We start from the raw sequence: 18,299 nt of genomic DNA, 5'->3' as shown, positions 1-18,299 counted from the left end.
CCATTAATATTTTGCCTGGCTCTTGCACATTTCAACTGTCTTGCTAGAATCTCTCCCGCCTTATCTCCGTGCTCATAGGTATCACTGCGGTTCTTTAACAATAAATATTCTATAGAATGTGAGGCGAGCACATCATATTCTGCACCCAGTTTCAAACGTTCTTTATATAATTTTGGTGAGGGGTTCCGAGAGTTCCTATTATCCAAGTCTGCTATTTGCTTTTCCAAATCCTTTAGTTTAGAAGTAGAAGTGCGTTTCTTATTAGCTGTAAACGATATAACCTGGCCGCGAAGATAAGTCTTAAGAGCCTCCCAGACCGACAAGATGGAAATATCTGGAGTTAAATTAAATTCCAAAAAGTATGTAATTTGATCCGAAATAAATTCTGTAAAGTTTTCATCACTTAACAAAAGAGAGTTAAATCTCCACATCCGTTTAGGAGACTCCATACCGCGTATATGCAGTGTCAATATTAAGGGCGCATGGTCAGATATTACAATAGGCTGATAGTCACACGACTTAACAAGAGAGGTTAGTTTGTTATCAGTAAAAAAATAGTCAATTCTACTGTAGGTTTGATGAGCATTTGAAAAAAAGGAATATTGTCTGTCTTGTGGGTGTAAAAAAACGCCAAATGTCTGAGATGCCGTAGGTTGAAAAAAAGGACTGTAAATAAGAAGCTGACTTGGTTGTCGAGTATCCAGTTCTTACAGACGATCTATCCATCCCAGGGTCCAAGCACAAATTAAAGTCCCCACCCATAATAAGTAAATGGGTATTCAAACAAGGCAGGAGGCCGAGGACGCGTGAAAAAAAATTGGGGTCATCACAGTTTGGGGCATATATATTTGCTAATGTAACATTAACATTAAAAATTGATCCAGTCACTATAACGTATCGTCCGTTTGAATCAGCTTGAGTCAAAGAAGGGGCAAAAGGAACCCTTTTATTTACCAATATTGCTACACCTCTTCCCTTCGCTGTAAAACATGAGTGGAAGAGCTGCCCCACCCAACTACATTTTAAACAAGTATTATCTGACATTTTAAGATGGGTTTCTTGGATAAAGGCTATATCAGCACCCATATTTTTCAAGTGAGTGAGAACCTTCTTTCTTTTAATAGGATGGTTCAGGCCTTTAACATTCCAGGTCACTAAGTCAATAGAGGTAACCATTGAAAATATATCAAAACTTTTAGCTGGTTGCTCAAACAAGAAGCATAAAACACTTGGTTCTTAACTTGGACAGTCGAACACAGAAACCCTCCCAGAAACCCCCTGAACCCCCAGGTGACACTAGCTGTCAGAACAAACAGCACACCTACCCAATCTAACTGAAAAACCTCCATAACTATCCTACCTAAAGCTCCTAAAGCCCGCATAGTGCTAAGGTCGGAATAAGACCCGCCAGGTGTGCACTGGTGAAGTCCACCATTCAAAATATGTGCAAATAATTGCACTGTCACGCCAAAAAACAATAAAGAAAAAGAGATGAAGTCAAATGTCTGAAAATCAACATAGGAAGCATGAATATGCCGTAACAGTCGTCCGAAGCAGTCCCGTGTTCCACGCGCCTCAAAACAGTTCAATCTTCCATGGAGTCTCGCACAAACCTTTCGGCCTCAGCCACAGAGCCAAATGTGAGGCGTACACCATCCGTTTTAACAATGCGTAGTCGCGCCGGGTATAGCAGTGACGGTTTCAGACCCATCTCGTACAAGCGTGACATCACCGACCTGTATTCTCTCCGCTGGCTCACCACCTCAGGGCTGTAGTCCTCGTAGACCCGGAATGGTTTATCCATATACTTCAGGTCGTTCCTCCTCCTAGCCTCCCGTATTAGCAGCTCCTTGTTTTGGCAGCGGTGAAAACAGACAATGACGGGCCGCGGTCTGCCTCCGGGGGCCGGTTTGGGAGCCGAAATACGGTGTGCACGATCCAGTTCGGGGGGAGAGGGGAAAATGTCTCTCCCAAAAACGTCTTGCAATAACTGTGAGAAAAACTTAGAGGGTTGTGGACCCTCAATCCCTTCCTCCAGGCCGATAAGGCGGGCATTGCAACGTCTGTTTCTCGACTCCATGTCCGATAGCTTAGCCTTCAGCTTTTCATTGGCAACCCGTAGTGTCTCACAGGTATCCTCCACTTTAGCAAGGCGCTGGTCGAGCGTTTCGGCGCTTTCCTCCAAAGATTCTAGGTGCTCACCATGGTTGTCCGATGCCTTCTGTAGTCCGTCCAGCTTTTTATTCACGTCATCAAAAAAGCTGACTTTTAGGTCCGCCAGTAAAGCCAAACGGTGCTCCGCTAGCAGCGCCGTTATGTCGGCTTTGCTAACATTCACGGGAACGCTAGCAGCCGCGCATTCGGTTGTTTTGCCATTCGACTTCGCAGGTTTAGGCGACATGACAGGGCGTCAAATGTTCCAACGGCTTCACCAAACCACCAAGATATTTGCCTCAAAAGATAAGTTAGGCGGGCTCACTCAAATAACTAAAAGTTGCAGGAGCTAAGGGAAAGTGTGACTACCCCATGCTCGTCAAAACCGGAAGTCCATCTACAGTGGCTTGCAAAAGTATTCGGCCCCCTTGAACTTTTCCACATTTTGTCACATTACAGCCACAAACATGAATCAATTTTATTGGAATTCCAGGTGAAAGACCAACACAAAGTGGTGTACACGTGAGAAGTGGAACGAAAATCATACATGATTCTAAACATTTTTTACAAATAAATAACTGAAAAGTGGGGTGTGCGTAATTATTCAGCCCCTGAGTCAATACTTTGTAGAACCACCTTTTGCTGCAATTACAGCTGCCAGTCTTTTAGGTATGTCTCTACCAGCTTTGCACATCTAGAGACTGAAATCCTTGCCCATTCTTCTTTGCAAAACAGCTCCAGCTCAGTCAGATTAGATGGACAGTGTTTGTGAACAGCAGTTTTCAGATCTTGCCACAGATTCTGGATTGGATTTAGATCTGGACTTTGACTGGGCCATTCTAACACATGGATATGCTTTGTTTTAAACCATTCCATTGTTGCCCTGGCTTTATGTTTAGGGTCGTTGTCCTGCTGGAAGGTGAACCTCCGCCCCAGTCTCAAGTCTTTGCAGACTCCAAGAGGTTTTCTTCCAAGATTGCCCTGTATTTGGCTCCATCCATCTTCCCATCAACTCTGACCAGCTTCCCTGTCCCTGCTGAAGAGAAGCACCCCAGAGCATGATGCTGCCACCACCATATTTGACAGTGGGGATGGTGTGTTCAGAGCGATGTGCAGTGTTATTTTTCCGCCACACATAGCGTTTTGCATTTTGGCCAAAAGTTCCATTTTGGTCTCATCTGACCAGAGCACCTTCTTCCACATGTTTGCTGTGTCCCCACATGGCTTGTGGCAAACTGCAAACAGGACTTCTTATGGTTTTCTGTTAACAATGGCTTTCTTCTTGCCACTCTTCCATAAAGGCCAACTTTGTGCAGTGCACGACTAATAGTTGTCCTATGGACAGATTCCCCACCTGAGCTGTAGATCTCTGCAGCTCGTCCAGAGTCACTATGGGCCTCTTGGCTGCATTTCTGATCAGCGCTCTCCTTGTTCGGCCTGTGAGTTTAGGTGGACGGCCTTGTCTTGGTAGGTTTACAGTTGTGCCATACTCCTTCCATTTTTGAATGATGGCTTGAACAGTGCTCCGTGGGATGTTCAACGCTTGGGAAATCTTTTTGTAGCCTAAACCTGCTTTAAATTTCTCAATAACTTTATCCCTGACCTGTCTGGTGTGTTCTTTGGACTTCATGGTGTTGTTGCTCCCAATATTCTCTTAGACAACCTCTGAGGCTGTCACAGGGCAGTTGTGGAGCTGTTTTGCAAAGAAGAATTGGCAAGAATTTCAGTCTCTAGATGTGCAAAGCTGGTAGAGACATACCCTAAAAGACTGGCAGCTGTAATTGCAGCAAAAGGTTGTTCTACAAAGTATTGACTCAGGGGGCTGAATAATTACGCACACCCCACTTTTCAGCTATTTATTTGTAAAAAATGTTTGGAATCATGTATGATTTTCGTTCCAGTTCTCACGTGTACACCACTTTGTGTTGGTCTTTCACCTGGAATTCCAATAAAATTGATTCATGTTTGTGGCTGTAATGTGACAAAATGTGGAAAAGTTCAAGGGGGCCGAATACTTTTGCAAGCCACTGTAAGTGTATTTAAACATGTAGTCGGGATAAGGACGGCCAGCTGAAGTTCAAACTGAGCATCGGAATGGGGGAGAAAGGTGATTTAAGAGGTCAGATTAGAATAGCCAGGCTGCTTAAAGATCACTAACTCAATTAACCACTGATTAGAGCCAAGGTATGCAGTATATCTAACCTTGAAGCAGATGGGCAACAGTAGAAGAAGACCACACTGGACGTCGCTCCCGTCAGCTAAGAACAGGAAACTGAGGCTCAGTTGTGGGGATTGCAGTGGCATTCCTTCTAATTTGCTAAACGAGCCACTAATGAGCTCCAGTTTCTAAAGTCTGACACAAATGACAGGAGATGTAATTCAATTTTAAAATGCTAACTTTGCAATGATCATAATTACATGAGCTCCAAGGTATAACTCCACTGCACATGATGTCACTCGTTATATTACAGTTTTTTCTGATTGCTTAAGCACATTTTTTGTAACTATTGGCTATTTTTGCAAAACTCTACACACAAATAAGAAAACCTGTCACCCAATTCTCAAAACATTGTAGTTCTCTTGCAAAAGCGAACACAGCTAGATTAACTCTTCACACCTTCGTAAAAATGGTGTTTTCGTATCAAACAGTACACACAAGCCATCATCTACTAAGCACACAATGCGCCAACTGCACACTGATGGTATGAATACAAAACACATCTGGCTTTTGCTTTCTCTGTGTACAGATGTCAATTTGAGGTCACACTTTTGTCATAGTGTCATGTAAACATACAAGGATCCAAACTTCAAGTATTGGTGTTTATTCACACTCATCAAAACCAAGACAAAGTCAAAACACAAAATAGGAATTTCACAAAAAAAAGGGAAAAAAAAAGACAATCAGCCTACGTCATGTCGTCTTTCTGGGTCCGGCCACAAAATTTCGTCCACAGTGTTGTATGGGCCTATGGTTGCATGATGGTGAACAACACCATTTTGGCTTATAGCTGCACACATGGTTATGTTACCACCACGTTGTCCTGGGACATTGATGATGGCACGGTGTCCAATAATGTTCCTGCCACGTCTCCTGGTTTTACTGTGGTGAGCCTTCTTGACCAGCTTGGAGCAGTTGGTCGTCCAGATGAGATCCTCAGAGATGTGGACTCCCAGGAACTTGAAGCTGCTCACACGCTCCACAGCCGTCCCCTTAATATGGATGGGTGGATGTGGGTCAGCATTCCTCCTGTAGTCCACGATGAGCTCCTTAGTCTTCTTGGTGTTAAGCAGCAGGTTGTTTGTGTCGCACCACTCAGCCAGACGATCCACCTCCTCCCTGTAGGCGGCCTCGTCGTTGTCACTGATGAGGCCAATCACCGTGGTGTCATCTGCAAACTTAATGATGGTGTTGGAACCATCAGCAGGTCTGCAGTCGTGGGTGAAGAGGGAGTAGAGGAAAGGGCTCATCACACAGCCTTGTGGTACACCGGTGTTCATTGTGATGGTAGATGAGCAGTGGTTATCCAGCCGGACATGTTGGGGGCGGTTGGTCAGGAAGTCCAGTAACCATTTGCAGATGAGGGAACTGATGCCCAGGTCTGTCAGTTTCCTGATGAGTTGTGAGGGGTGGATTGTATTGAATGCTGAACTGAAGTCCATAAACAGCATTCTGGCGTAGGGTGTTGTTGTTGTCCAGGTGTGAGAGGACGGAGTGCAGTGCGATGGAGACTGCATCCTCTGTGCTCCTGTTCTGGCGGTATGCAAATTGGTGGGGGTCCAGGGTGGGGGAGACAGGATTTGAAGTGTGCTAAGACCAGCTGCTCTAAGCACTTAGTGATGATGGGGTGAGGGCTACTGGGCGGTAGTCATTGAGGCTAGATGGGTTGGAGTTTTGAGTATCGGGACGATGGAGGTGGATTTGAAGCAGGCCGGTACCACAGCGTGTGGGCCAAGGACAGGTTGAATATGTCTGTCAGGACTCCTGCAAGCTCCCCAGAACACGCTCTGAGAACACGCCTGGGATGCCATCAGGACCTGCAGCCTTGTGGACATTGATCCTGCTCAGCACCGCTCCTACATCGGTGGGGGAGAGAGTCAGAGGTTGGTGGTCTGGCGTAATGTCTGTTTTGGTTGTGGTTGTGGGGTTCCCTCGCTCAAAACGAGCATAAAAGTTGTTGAGCTCGTTGAGGAAGGAGACATCAGAGGATGATGTTTACAAGAAAACTACAATGTTTTGCTGATTGGGTGAAGAGTTTTCTTATTTGTGTGTAGAGTTTTGCAAAAATAGCCAATAGTTACAAAAAATGTGCTCAAGCCATCAGAAAAAACTGTAACATTAACAAACAGTCAAAGGCACAGATACTTGCTTGGTCAGGCCATATCTTATCTTAAGGACCTCATAGTAGCACATCACCACAATGGAGCACTTAGCGCTCAGGCTGCTGGTTTACATGTGGTTTATAGGGTGTTTAATGGTAGAATGGGAGGCAGAGCACTCACCTTTCAGGGCCCTCGTCTCTGCTTCTCCACTCACCTCGTTTCATACTCTGTGTGCATGTAATCATTAGTTATTATTAAACTCCCTGTCTTCCTCCCCTCACTGAGCCTGCTTCTGTTGTTCTGCCAGAGGTTTCTTCCTGTTAAAAGGGAGTTTTTCCCTCCCACTGTCACCGAATGCATGCTCACAGGTGGTTTGATTATTGGGGTTTTCCCTCTGTTATTGTCTTTAACTTACTATATAAAGTGAGTGTTGAGATTTGGCACCAGATAAATAAAACTGAAATGAGCTGAGCTTACATCATGGATCTGTAGCAGCTGTGTGAACCTGCCATGCCAGTATGGACCACAGTCTCAGGGATGTTTCCAGCACCTTGTTGAATCTACGCCATGAGGAATTAGAGCAGTTCTGAATGCAAAAGTGGGTCTAACCCAGTATTAGCATTTTAATGAAGTACAAGGTCGGTGCATGTTATAAATAAAATCTTGCTTCCTTTGTATGGCGTTTAAAGGTTTACTATTTAAGAGTGTGAAAGATACAGCAACACATAGTCACTGATGATTTAAAGTATGGCAGCTGTTTAATACTGTGGGTTAGCGCAGGAAGAAGATCAAGGTGGAAAGATAAAAAGAGGGTGAGGGACGGAAGAGCTGCAGATAAAAGGAGAGGAAGGGTTTGTGATAGATGACAGACAGAAAAGGATTCATAAAGCCCAAACAGTTACTCCACTTCAGTAACCTTAAAATCAGAAAAAGGCTGTTTTTATTTACAAAAGATTTAATCGACTAAGTCCTGCAAACTGAACGTTTATTGGAGGCAGGGAGCACGTCAAACAAACAAATTCCAAGTTTATGTCTGTTCATTATTCAAACCTCTAGGCTGTGTGTGTGTGTGTGTGTGTGTGTGTGTGTGTGTGTGTGTGCGTGTGTGTGTGTGTGTGTGTGTGTGTGTGTGTGTGTGTGTGTGTGTGTGTGTGTGTGTGTGTGTGTGTGTGTGTGTGTGTGTGTGTTTTTAATTCGTTGTAGTCTAGAACATTCCCCTGAAAGTACTAAAGACATATCTCGTGACATCTCTGATCACCCAAAATCTAAAATGCTCATGTTTACAGCTTTGATATGTTTTAGTGATGATTCCTGTGCATACTGTGAGGTTCTGTTTGCTATAAATCTTTATTAATCGAAACCCTTTTTAGTTGTTTCATTCATTTCTCATTATCAGGACGACTTTCTCACTGATGTGATTCTGCTTGACTTCCCTTCTGTTCACTAAAATATCACCATACTGTATCCTCTAACAGCTCCAACCTGCAAGAAGGCTGATGTGTGAGCTCACTCTGAGAGCTTCCCCCTGCATACAGTAATTGGTTCTTTTCTGTCTTTCTGCTTCCTCTTGTCTTTTATTTATGGTTGATTGCCTACTGCTCTACCTCATGTTCTCCACCTTAGTTTTAAGTTTCCATTTTTGTCCAAATTAGTTTCTCATCTCTCAGATACAGTTGTCTTCTTTTCCTCCCTCTTGCCTCACAACTCTCCTCGTCCTGCAACTAAAAACTTTGAACTCGGATAGCTGTGCAGAATTCCTCACCGTGACCTACAGGTCAAAAAAAAAGAAGAAGAAGAAAGAAACCCATTCAGTTTCTATAGCAACTCACAGCTCAGGCGTTCTACTGTGGGGTCAAAGTGTCCAGGAGGTGCTTCAGTAACTCATGTTAGACTTCAAAGCTCTTCGTGTGCTTCCGTCTTTATAGGAGATGATGTTGAAAGGGTCAGATTTAGGCTGCCTCAGGTCACTGCTCTCCACCTCGCACTCTCTCTCTCTCTTTCTCTTTTTACACACATCCCACCGACGAGGTCTTTCTCTCATATCGATGAAGAAAACACCAGATTTATTGTGACTGACTTGTTTAAATGTAAAATTCGACTTATTAGGTTGCAGTGCACTTTCCAGCCACATCTGGTCTGTAATTCTGAAGAAGCTGCAAAGTCTTGCTTTTAGGGAACTATATGAACTCTGTAACTAATATCCTATCTCATATAATGAATAAGTCTGATGTCTGATTAACAACACGCTGTTGAGTCATGTTCTTCTCTCCTTGGTACCAACTAAACATCATTTATATTCCAAAGGCTGATCACGAAGCTCAAATCATCCACACTGGTATATTCAAACTACGTAGAGATAATCCTGCAGAAAAACATTTCTTTCACAGTATCACTGTCACAGGTTTTTGCTTTGTTGTTTTGGATTGGTTGTAAAAATGAGGGCGGCCTGCAGGCGGATGCCAGTAGAGCGAGACAAACTTTCTGCTGGGATCTGACAGATAGTGGAAGGATTTTTGTCTGTTTCTGTTATGCTCAGTGCACAAGTGTTAACATGGGATGGGGGACAGAATGAGGCTGTCCCAGCCACAATGATGAGCTGATGACAATTTGGAACAAGCGAAGTGATAGAAGAAAACCTGTTTTTTGGGGGTGACTGGTAACTGTAGGGTTCTTATACAGCCTGCAAATCCCTGGTGCAATAAACCAGTCCTTACACTGAAAATGAAAACTGCATAACCCACCCTAGTTTCTTATCTTACTGATCTGAAAATGCACATTTGTTCAGTTCAGAAAATAATAACCGTTTCCTCATGATAGGTAGTCGCATCCCTCTCTGGGGACTCAACCACGGCTTACTGTGTGCCTGTGAGTGTGTGTGAATGAATGTGTGTGTTTGGTTTTCATGTAGAGCTCCTATGAAACATGGATTATGTCTTTGTTCCTGTCTGGTAGATCAAAGCCTTGTGGTATTCTGAGAGCAGCTCTCTTGTTGTGGCAAGTTTTCATTTCTGTAGCCTTTTGCCTTTGCTGTGTGTGTTGGCCTGTGTGAGTCTGCATATCTTGTGCCTCTTAGTGTGGGGGCATTCCAGTGTGGGCCACTGCTTGTAAACCTCGCTTTGGATCTCGTTATTACAGGTTTATGAAGAGTGATGTATTTATTTACACTCGTTACTGTGTGTTTGCATTACTGCAGGGTTTGCATAGACCAAACATTGTGCAGCATAGGACAGGAAAAAATCTTGGTGGGTTTCAAACTCCAACGTTGAAGCTTTGAATAGTTCAGATGGCGTCTGGGCTGTTTACAATGGGCCTGAAAGTAAAGGAGAGCATGCGTCACACAGTTTAGGTTTTCATACCTGATGCAACTAATTCTTTTTCCTCTCTGTGATCTGTATATATCAGCATTTTCAGCTCAGTGCTGCAGTCAGGAAGGCTGCAAATGCAATAGCAGTATCTTATCACTGGAGGGAGCCATAGTTGCATTTTAAAAGTAGCAGCGCTGCACTCGTCCATGCATGACACTTCATCCATACAAGAATTAAAGACGTTCAGTAACAAAGTTGCATTTATTAACATATGGAAATGAGCTTGTGAACACTCAGGTCAAATCTTATCATTACTACAGCTTTGTGCAGACGAGTGAGTCCAGTGTTTTCTACGAGTGCTTCAGGGAGTGTACAAAATGTTCGTCAGTCTATTGGCACAAAAAGCATTGAACATTCAGTTAAAAAAGGTTAGCCCTTTCATGTGTTTCTGCTTGCTCTTCCTTGAAATTCATCTCAAATGCATCTTTAAAAAAACAATACATTTGTTCCAATCCACTGACTGTAAACATGCCTGCAGAACTGACACTGCTAACATCGAAAATTATAAAAAAGAGACAGCTCGCTTTGTAAAATTGTGCTTTGTGAAAAGTAAACAGAGGAAATCAGCTGCAAAGTGTTTATGTCAAAATGACAAAATTACATTTTCTTTATTTCCAGTGGACATTTGGTGTGATGCTTGTGTACGTAAAAGAAACATATGGCAGGGTGACAGTTTTTGCCTTGTAACTTGCCAATCCTTGCTTTCTTCTTTTTCCTTTTTTGATGGCAATCTTTGGCTCAGTCACCATTTTAAACTCACTAACTGCAGATAATCCTCTGTCATGCCATGTCCTGCTCCTCTTTTTCTTCCTCTCCTAGACTTTGTCCTATGTTGTCCTTGTGTGTATTACGGCTCTTGTTAGCTGTGCCCTGACCTCTTCGGTTCATTATGCGGAGGAGGAGCAGGAACAAGGCAGAGACAATGAGAGACACCCCTGCCATGAGGAAACCTGTCCCATAGTCACTCATCTTGTCAATGAAGAATCCTGAAAGAAAAAGCAGAAGCGTGACAACATCTATTCATCACTGGAATTCACCTGTGCTGTCAAAAAACCAACAAACACAACAATTATCTTAACAATTAACAATAATCTTATTGTCATGAACAAGCAAAAGACTGAGGCAGAAATTAGATTGCACTAACATTAGGTTCATCCTAAGGCAGTGAAGCCAGCGACTCACATGAAGGAAACATAAATAGAATCTTTGATGCATCCTCAAAATCCATCAACTCTCCGGTCATCAAAGTAGTAGAAGTGGTTAGAAATAGCCTCTGTGTCAAAGGAACCATGTTAAGTTAAAAATAGGACACCACTGGCTATATTTGCATCTACTTCACTTCAATGAGCATTTAACTATATTTGAGGTCAGTTTCAGCCTTGAGCGTTTCCTTTAATTCAACATTTAAATGTGGGGAGTGTCACTTTAAGCGATTTTTAGGGAGTTGTTAAACAAATAAAAAAATGCTTTAAATGTCAGAAGGAAAGTAAGAAACAGGAGGAGGACTGAAAAGTATTTGTTGATATTTTTCTATGCAACATTTTCTTTTGTTTAAAGAAAAAACGAAAAAGCAAATAAACTTAAATCTTTCACCAAAGGGAGCGTATCTGTCTGTCTGCATGCCAAATCAAGCTGGATGTTTTCTAATCTCTATTTACTGCTTTTGTTTAGTGTTGTGTGTGAATGTGGGTCACAACCTCCATAATCAGGTTAAATACTCGCTGATTTGGGAGGCGGGGCTAATGGTATGTGTTGGTTTGCACAGAGAGAGGAGAGGAGCAGAATAAAATTTTACTGCAATTTAGTTCAAGAAATGCCTTTTTAATTAAATTCGCAGACAGATTACTGGAGATGTTTGATGGCAAATTTGCAACTAGTTCAAACCACAAATGTATATTTGTTTGAAAATGTATTTAAATATATCTTGGCAAGGTGGTGAGATGAAAAAGCTTAAGGACACATGCACTTCCAATTAGGCGTCTATTTGCCATTTGTCATCTCTTTGCTTTTTTTTTTCTGCTTTGCATGCATAGTTACTGCAGCTGCTGTTACAATGCAGTGTAACAGAAGGAAAAGTCAGTGGGAAAGAGTGTCTGTTTAACAAGAAAAAGACTTATTTGGAAGGGATCAGCTGTAAAATAAACATAAAGCAGCATCATAATGTGATTTTTACCCACTTGCTCTCTAAATACAAAAAAGAAAACAAACAAGGATTCTGTCAGATGGATGTTTGATGAAATCCATTATTAACTGTAAAGATATCAAAATCTCATTTGATTCCACTGAGCTTCAGTGTGCTGCAGTTACATTGTAGAAAAATGCATAAGCACATCCACTGTGTAACACTTTGTGTATTGGATAATGTGGGTGGACACTGCGACCTTGAAATGTTTCTAAAGCTTTGCAAATAGAAATGTTAATGTACAGCAAATTTAATAATTATACATTTTTAGTTTGCGGTCACAACACCTGAATGGATGAGATGAAGTTTCACAGCAACAACTTGAAGTTAAAAATCCATTCCTTTTGTGATATTCACAGAAGGTTTAACATGTCTGTGACTGTCAGTGTTCATTATAAAAACTCACCAGCAATAGGTGGTCCAAGCAAGCCTCCACTGCTGCGTATAAGCATGAAGAACCCCAGTGCACTTCCGAGCCTCTGGATGCCTACAACCTCAGCCAGCACAGTGATGTGAATGGCAACAGTTGCACCAAACACCAGCCCGTAAACTGCACTAAAAGCAACCAGCTCTGAAAATGAGGTAGCCAGCGGGCATAGCAGTAACACTGTACCCAGCAGAATCACTGTAGCCGTCAGCTGCTGCACCTGGAAACAGGAAACAGACAGTGCATTAGGTGCGACTCAACCTCAGATACGTGGAACAAAACGGAGGGTTGACTTATTGCTTTGTTATTTTAGATTTGAACTTTTATAATGCCTGGCACAAAACGGCACACTTTTCAGTCAAAATTTGTTAATTTTCTGACGTTAATTTGTCATATTTCAACAATACGTGAACATCTTTTGTAGCAACATGTTTTCATATCATATTAAACATTGTTTTCAGTGTTTTTCTTCTTGGTTATCAGGAGTATAACATGTCCATAATGCATGCTGCGGGGGGCTGCACAGTTAAGCAGCATAATTCAGTACTGAAAAATGTGATTCATGGTTTCAGATTTTGTTTTGAGAGTTTTTGACATTAAACAGTTCTCAAAATTCACCTGAAATAAGAGTGTTTCTTAGTTTCAGACTAGTGGGCTAGTTACATTTTCTTCCTCAATGAGTCGCCAGGAACATCCCAAGTATCAATGTATATTTTACCTTTCCAGAGATATTAACTTGTAACAAACAGAACAAATAATTTACTTATTGTTTCACCCATCACCTACAATGTTTCTTGCTGAACAGGCGTATCTGTTTGATCTGCAATACTGTTAATAACAACCACTTTGCTATCATGTTATTTTCAAAATATGGCTCCAGGTCTGGTTTATTATTACATTGAACCTACCGTCTCTATCAGTCTCAGGTTTGCCACCCAGCCAAAAAACACCCTTCCAAAGAGGTCCAGCACTGCAGAGATGGACATAAGTGCAGCTGCCTGGTACTCCTCGATCCCTTTACTGCGGGCATAGGGAACCAGGAACAGAGCTGGGGCAAAGAAACCCAGAGCAGCAAACACCCCAAACATAGAGTAGATCATGAACTGAGCATTTGTAATGAGGGTATAATCTACATATAGAAGAATTTTGTTCTTTAGTTCAGTCCACTTAGTTCTACTGGTTGATTCTTCAGTCATATTATATTTGTCATTGGGATCTTCAAAACATAGTTCCACTCTCCACTCATCAGCATCCTCGGATATTTCCAGCTCTTTCCCTACATGGCAGCTGGACTTGACCTCATCCAAGTCCTCTTTAGAGACTGATCTGACGTCCAAGCTTTCTTCTGCAGCTTTTACATCACTGCCATTAGTAGGATCTTTGGTGACTTTCAGGGGCCTCAACAACATCCCACATACGCACAGGTTAAGCTGCAGACCCCCTAAGATCAACAGAGCACCTCTCCAAGAGAAGCTGTCAATCAGCAGCTGAAATAAGGGGGTGAGGACAAAGGTAAGAATGCATTCTCCTGAGCTGGATAAGGCATTTGCCACCGGGCGCCTCTTCTCAAAGTAGTAGCCCAGCATGGTCACTGTGGGCGTCCATGTTAAAGCATAGCCAAATCCTGCAGCAAAGAAAAACATCAAATATGATATTTTCTGTGTTCTCGGTTGGTTTTGTGTGCATCGTATCACTTACCATTTAGAAACCCTACTGTTAAGTAGAGTTCAGTGAGGTTATTAGCAAAAGCCCCAAATACAACTCCTAAGCTGCACATAAGACCCCCCGTTATCACTACAGCGCGATGGCTGACGCGGGCGCTGAGTGCAGATGCCACGGGAGCTGCAAATGGACACACAGGACATACTCATATAACTGATTCCATAACAACATATACACACTTCACAGTATAACAGATGCTTTTTAATCTGTTCTGTAATTTGCTTAGAATAAAACACAGATTTAAGAGTGTCCAGCTATATAATTTATATAACTAAACTATCCTAACAGTTGGGTTCAAAATTATATCTTGTTATTTTGAGTACTTTCCTGGTAGTTTTCTGATTAATGCAGGAGAATTCATTCAGCATAAAAAGAACCGCGTGTCAAATGTTTCACAATTTTTTAAATTGTAGAAAAGCGACACCTGGTGGTCATAACTTAAAATGTGGAGGGCAATTAAAGGGTAAACGCATCGAGATAATACCGTGAAAATAGGTAAATGTGTCGGGATGCTCTGCTGTCTACTCTCACCACACTCGCTTCCATACGCTTGTATTAAATACAGAGATGCTTAAGATTAAAAACTTGCTGATAGTTACCTACAATGTGAATGGTAGCCACCGCAATAGAGGTGATCCACGATGTACCTGTTGCTGTGGTTTCAAAGTATCGATGTATCTCAACATAGAATACACCAAATGCTTTAATGACCCCAAAGGTCAGACCAAAAACTAGAAAGCAGGAGAGCAGGATGAACCAGGCGTAGCCCCCATCGGCTGCAGCTGCCGCCACGGTTATCCTTCTCCTCTGAGCTCTCGATGCAGAGTCCATGTTCACGTGCGCTGGCTTTTTAAACAGTCAAATATCTACAGGGAGAAAAACAAATCTGTTATTATTTATGTATTTTTTGGGTGCTTTTAAATTTGATGTAAAATTGTTAGGCAAGATATTAATTTCCATAAGAGGATTTAATTTGTAAAGAGATATTGGTTGGTGTCTCTGCACTGAAGATATTCAGAACAGCTACTAAATCTGAATAATGTTCTTGTTTAATTTCAGATGCAAATCAACATATTTTGGACACGAAAACATTAAACAGAAAGATGTATCTGGATACTTCTGGCTAAAATTTGTGACTAAGTGAAAAAGTTACCTTCTAAGTGCAGTACCCAACTGCTGCACTTAATATATAAAAACGTATATCATGATATCAGTGAACAGATTCACTAATGCATGCAACAACAAGACCAGCCCAGGTATGTCTGAGAGCCAGAGCTGCGATTCTGTCTCCTTTTTTTTTTTTTTTTTTTTTTTTTTTTTAAACCTGTCCCATTTGGTTCTTTTGCCATCAGAATTATTGTCTAAAGGCGAAGAAAGATGCCCAACGGATTTACTTTACCAAATGGACCATCCCAGCCTTGCCGTAATGGTCCATTTGATTCACCTTTATTGTTTATTTTATTTTGACTTGCTGAATACGGGACAGACTTGACTGGTGGAAAGAAAGGGAGAAAGAAAAGAGGAAAGAAAAACAGCTGAGAAGAGGGACGGGGAGAAGGGCAAAACCAAAACCAACAGAATAAGCAGACAAAAAATACATATATCGATCACCTGGATCACCTGTTGAGAAAGAAAAAAGAAAGCAAGCAGAAGAAAACGAGAGTAATAAACAACATCACAATGATATATGGGAATATGACAGTAAATACTAAATATTAAACATTATTGTGCAGCACGTGGGATCGACAGCGCACAGTGTGCTTTGAGGTAGGAGCCAAAAGGGTGTAGTTGTGTGTGTGATCACCCGTGTGTGCACCTGTGAGCATGAACGCGCTTGTTTTTAAAAGGTTCCTTCATGTAATGATCTGCTAGAGCGATTCTGTCTCCAATAACGATTTAGTGCCTAAAAAAGGAGCGACTTCAACAACCTCGCACAGAGCACTGTACTCTGAAAAACAAAGTGTAAGACTACAAGCAGGCTAAGAAGGAGGAGAGGACAGTAGCAGCTCCTGATGTGCGACCTAAATGTAAACAGATGACTCCATTTTATATTTTTTTACTGTGTCGTACGATCATTAATATCATTATTGAACTTTTTTTTAACATCATGATGCAGTTGTGAGGCCCATCCCAAAATAACATTGCTTCAACAATAAAGTTCAGAGACTGAGTTTGTATGTCATCTTATGTGCGTTTCCTCCAGCAGTTCAAAAAGATGACTTTTAGTTTAACTGGTGACCTAAATTTAAATAGATGGAGATGTGACCATGAATGGCGGTCTGTCTATCTGTGTTAGCCTAGTGATACGCTAATAATCTATACAGGCTTTACCCTTCAACTGGCTTAGACTCAAGTTCCCCTGCTGTCATCAGTTGGATAAGTGGTTAAGAAAATAGATGGGTGGATATATTCGAGTAATATGTACCTGGGTCGTGTACAGAGCCCTGACGAAAACTCCAAGAAGCTTTTAAGATGAAATGGGACACCGCATAAAGTTTCATCTCCTGGTGCGATGGAGAAAATCCAGATAGGATGCAAAATCTTGTGGAAGTCAATACGAGGTTGTTGATTCTAATAGTTTTTCCCTCACATAAACACTCACTGAGCTAATGTTGATTCCTAGGTTAAGAGTTCAGTTCCAGCTGTAATTCCCACCAAACAATACTGGCCAATGATAACGATGACTTGTGTGACGCTGTTGTGTTTTTCTCACATGCAGTTAGATAACACTGACAATGTAACTTTGGTCATGAGAAGTACATACAGTCCATTTACTTCTTTGATGTCTGCCTCAAACAGACGACCGTGTGTGTCCGCAAGACTAAAATCTCGAGGGCTGGATTAGTCTTTGTCTGAGCAGCATTTCATTTCAATAAGCCATTCTCACTTTCCCTGCTGAATCAACTAAACATGAAACATTTGTCATAAATCAAGACATTCAACACCTCTTTATTCCAACCAGCGTCTAGTCTGAAAAAGGACATTTAAACAGTAAAATGTATCTATTGTAAGTTATTTGTCTCTTGGTCTCTTTGGACCACAGTCAGAGCACAATTTATCACACATGATAGGATTTGGCTCAGTTCCCTTTTCTGCTGATGAAACATACATAACACAAAAAATGATAATGAAACTGCACAGAGTGCATAGAGAACAGAGGATTTTCAGGCATTTCAATTATGAAGATTACCCACCTTCTGTGTGATTTGAATGAAAGAGGACTGAACCCAAATCTGGATCATGACCCCAACAGCTCAACAACATTGTAAGATGAGATGAATGAAAGTGCATTAGTTTTTACATGTGATACATGTAAAATAATGTTGCTACCTTACTTTTCTTGGTCAGTATGAAGCCATCATGTTCCTCCTGTGGGGCAGCTGTCCAAGCTTGGTGTGATTTGTTAAGCATAACCGGCTTGTCACATGCTGAGGTTGTAGTGGTGTTACTCACACAGGAAAAGATGCAGCTCGTCTTCTCGTGTTACAGGTTAAAAGGTGCAAAAGTCAAGCACGGACAATAAGTGTGAGTAAAGGAAGCAAGGAGAGAGGGAATAAAATACAGCAGAGGATTAAAAATGATGTAAAAGGTTAAGAGCAACATGTGAACAGCTAACCTGGATAGACCTTTGCACCTCACGGTTCCTGGACATGTTGAAAACAAAGACACATGCAGGGCAAAGTTTTATTAAACTTGTCTTATCAGCAGTTTGGTAAACGTGTGTGTGTGTGTGTGTGTGTGTGTGTGTGTGTGTGTGAGAGAGAGAGAGAGAGAGAGAGCGAGAGGGAGATATTCAGAGCAAAAGATCAAGTGCAGATTTAAACAAGTCTGTACTCGACACCATCGTTTTCCTTTCTCGGCTAAATCTGTTTGGAAACGTATAATTACTATGAGGACATTAGCATCTGCTAGGAGTAACACCATAAACACAATCATGTATTTCTCTGTAACATTTAATATCAATGACTAACTAACAACAATCAAAGGTGGAAACAATGTATCAGTAAATCAGTTAAGAGCTTCATATTAGAGAACTTAGCTACTTCAGTTTACTCAGAACTTTCTGACCACGAGTTTGACTCGTCTATCATGCCGTTAACAAATCACTACGATACGTTCGAACGTATGT

At 41.7% G+C, this 18,299-nt stretch overlaps 1 protein-coding gene across 4 annotated transcripts; it reads right to left on the bottom strand.

Annotated features, from left to right (window-relative positions):
* Nucleotides 1-10,021: 10,021 nt before the first annotated feature.
* On the bottom strand, nucleotides 10,022-17,809 carry si:dkey-246g23.4 (uncharacterized protein LOC559426 homolog). 4 transcript variants are annotated; one of them, XM_031760130.2, is made up of 7 exons: nucleotides 17,787-17,809; nucleotides 17,506-17,644; nucleotides 14,770-15,036; nucleotides 14,147-14,290; nucleotides 13,357-14,072; nucleotides 12,428-12,668; nucleotides 10,022-10,825 (listed from the first exon to the last, which is right to left on the bottom strand). In XM_031760130.2, exons 3-7 carry the CDS (start codon nucleotides 14,999-15,001, stop codon nucleotides 10,620-10,622), a joined length of 1,539 nt encoding a protein of 512 aa, XP_031615990.2. In that variant the 5' UTR covers nucleotides 15,002-15,036; nucleotides 17,506-17,644; nucleotides 17,787-17,809; the 3' UTR covers nucleotides 10,022-10,619. The 4 variants fall into 4 exon arrangements, with proteins under 4 accessions (XP_031615990.2, XP_039470168.1, XP_039470166.1 ...); XM_039614235.1 differs by lacking the exon at nucleotides 17,787-17,809 and adding an exon at nucleotides 11,022-11,112 and having other exon boundaries at nucleotides 10,698-10,825; nucleotides 17,506-17,772; XM_039614234.1 differs by lacking the exon at nucleotides 17,787-17,809 and having other exon boundaries at nucleotides 17,501-17,772.
* Between the last annotated feature and the right edge of the window lie 490 nt (nucleotides 17,810-18,299).

The sequence above is a fragment of the Oreochromis aureus genome, linkage group 7 (genome assembly GCF_013358895.1).
Source record: "Oreochromis aureus strain Israel breed Guangdong linkage group 7, ZZ_aureus, whole genome shotgun sequence".
Taxonomy (NCBI): domain Eukaryota; kingdom Metazoa; phylum Chordata; class Actinopteri; order Cichliformes; family Cichlidae; genus Oreochromis; species Oreochromis aureus.
The sequence above is the reverse complement of the archived record's forward strand: the minus strand, read 5'-3'. Positions and strand labels throughout refer to the sequence as shown.

Coding starts and splice junctions, on each gene's coding strand:
- si:dkey-246g23.4 (XM_031760130.2), bottom strand. CDS start 15,001: ATGGACTCTGCATCGAGAGCTCAGAGGAGAAGGATAACCGTGGCGGCA. Junction 12,669..13,356: donor ACCTGAGACTGATAGAGACG/GTAGGTTCAATG, acceptor TCCTGTTTCCAG/GTGCAGCAGCTGACGGCTAC. Junction 10,826..12,427: donor GCTTGGACCACCTATTGCTG/GTGAGTTTTTAT, acceptor TTTTTCTTTCAG/GATTCTTCATTGACAAGATG.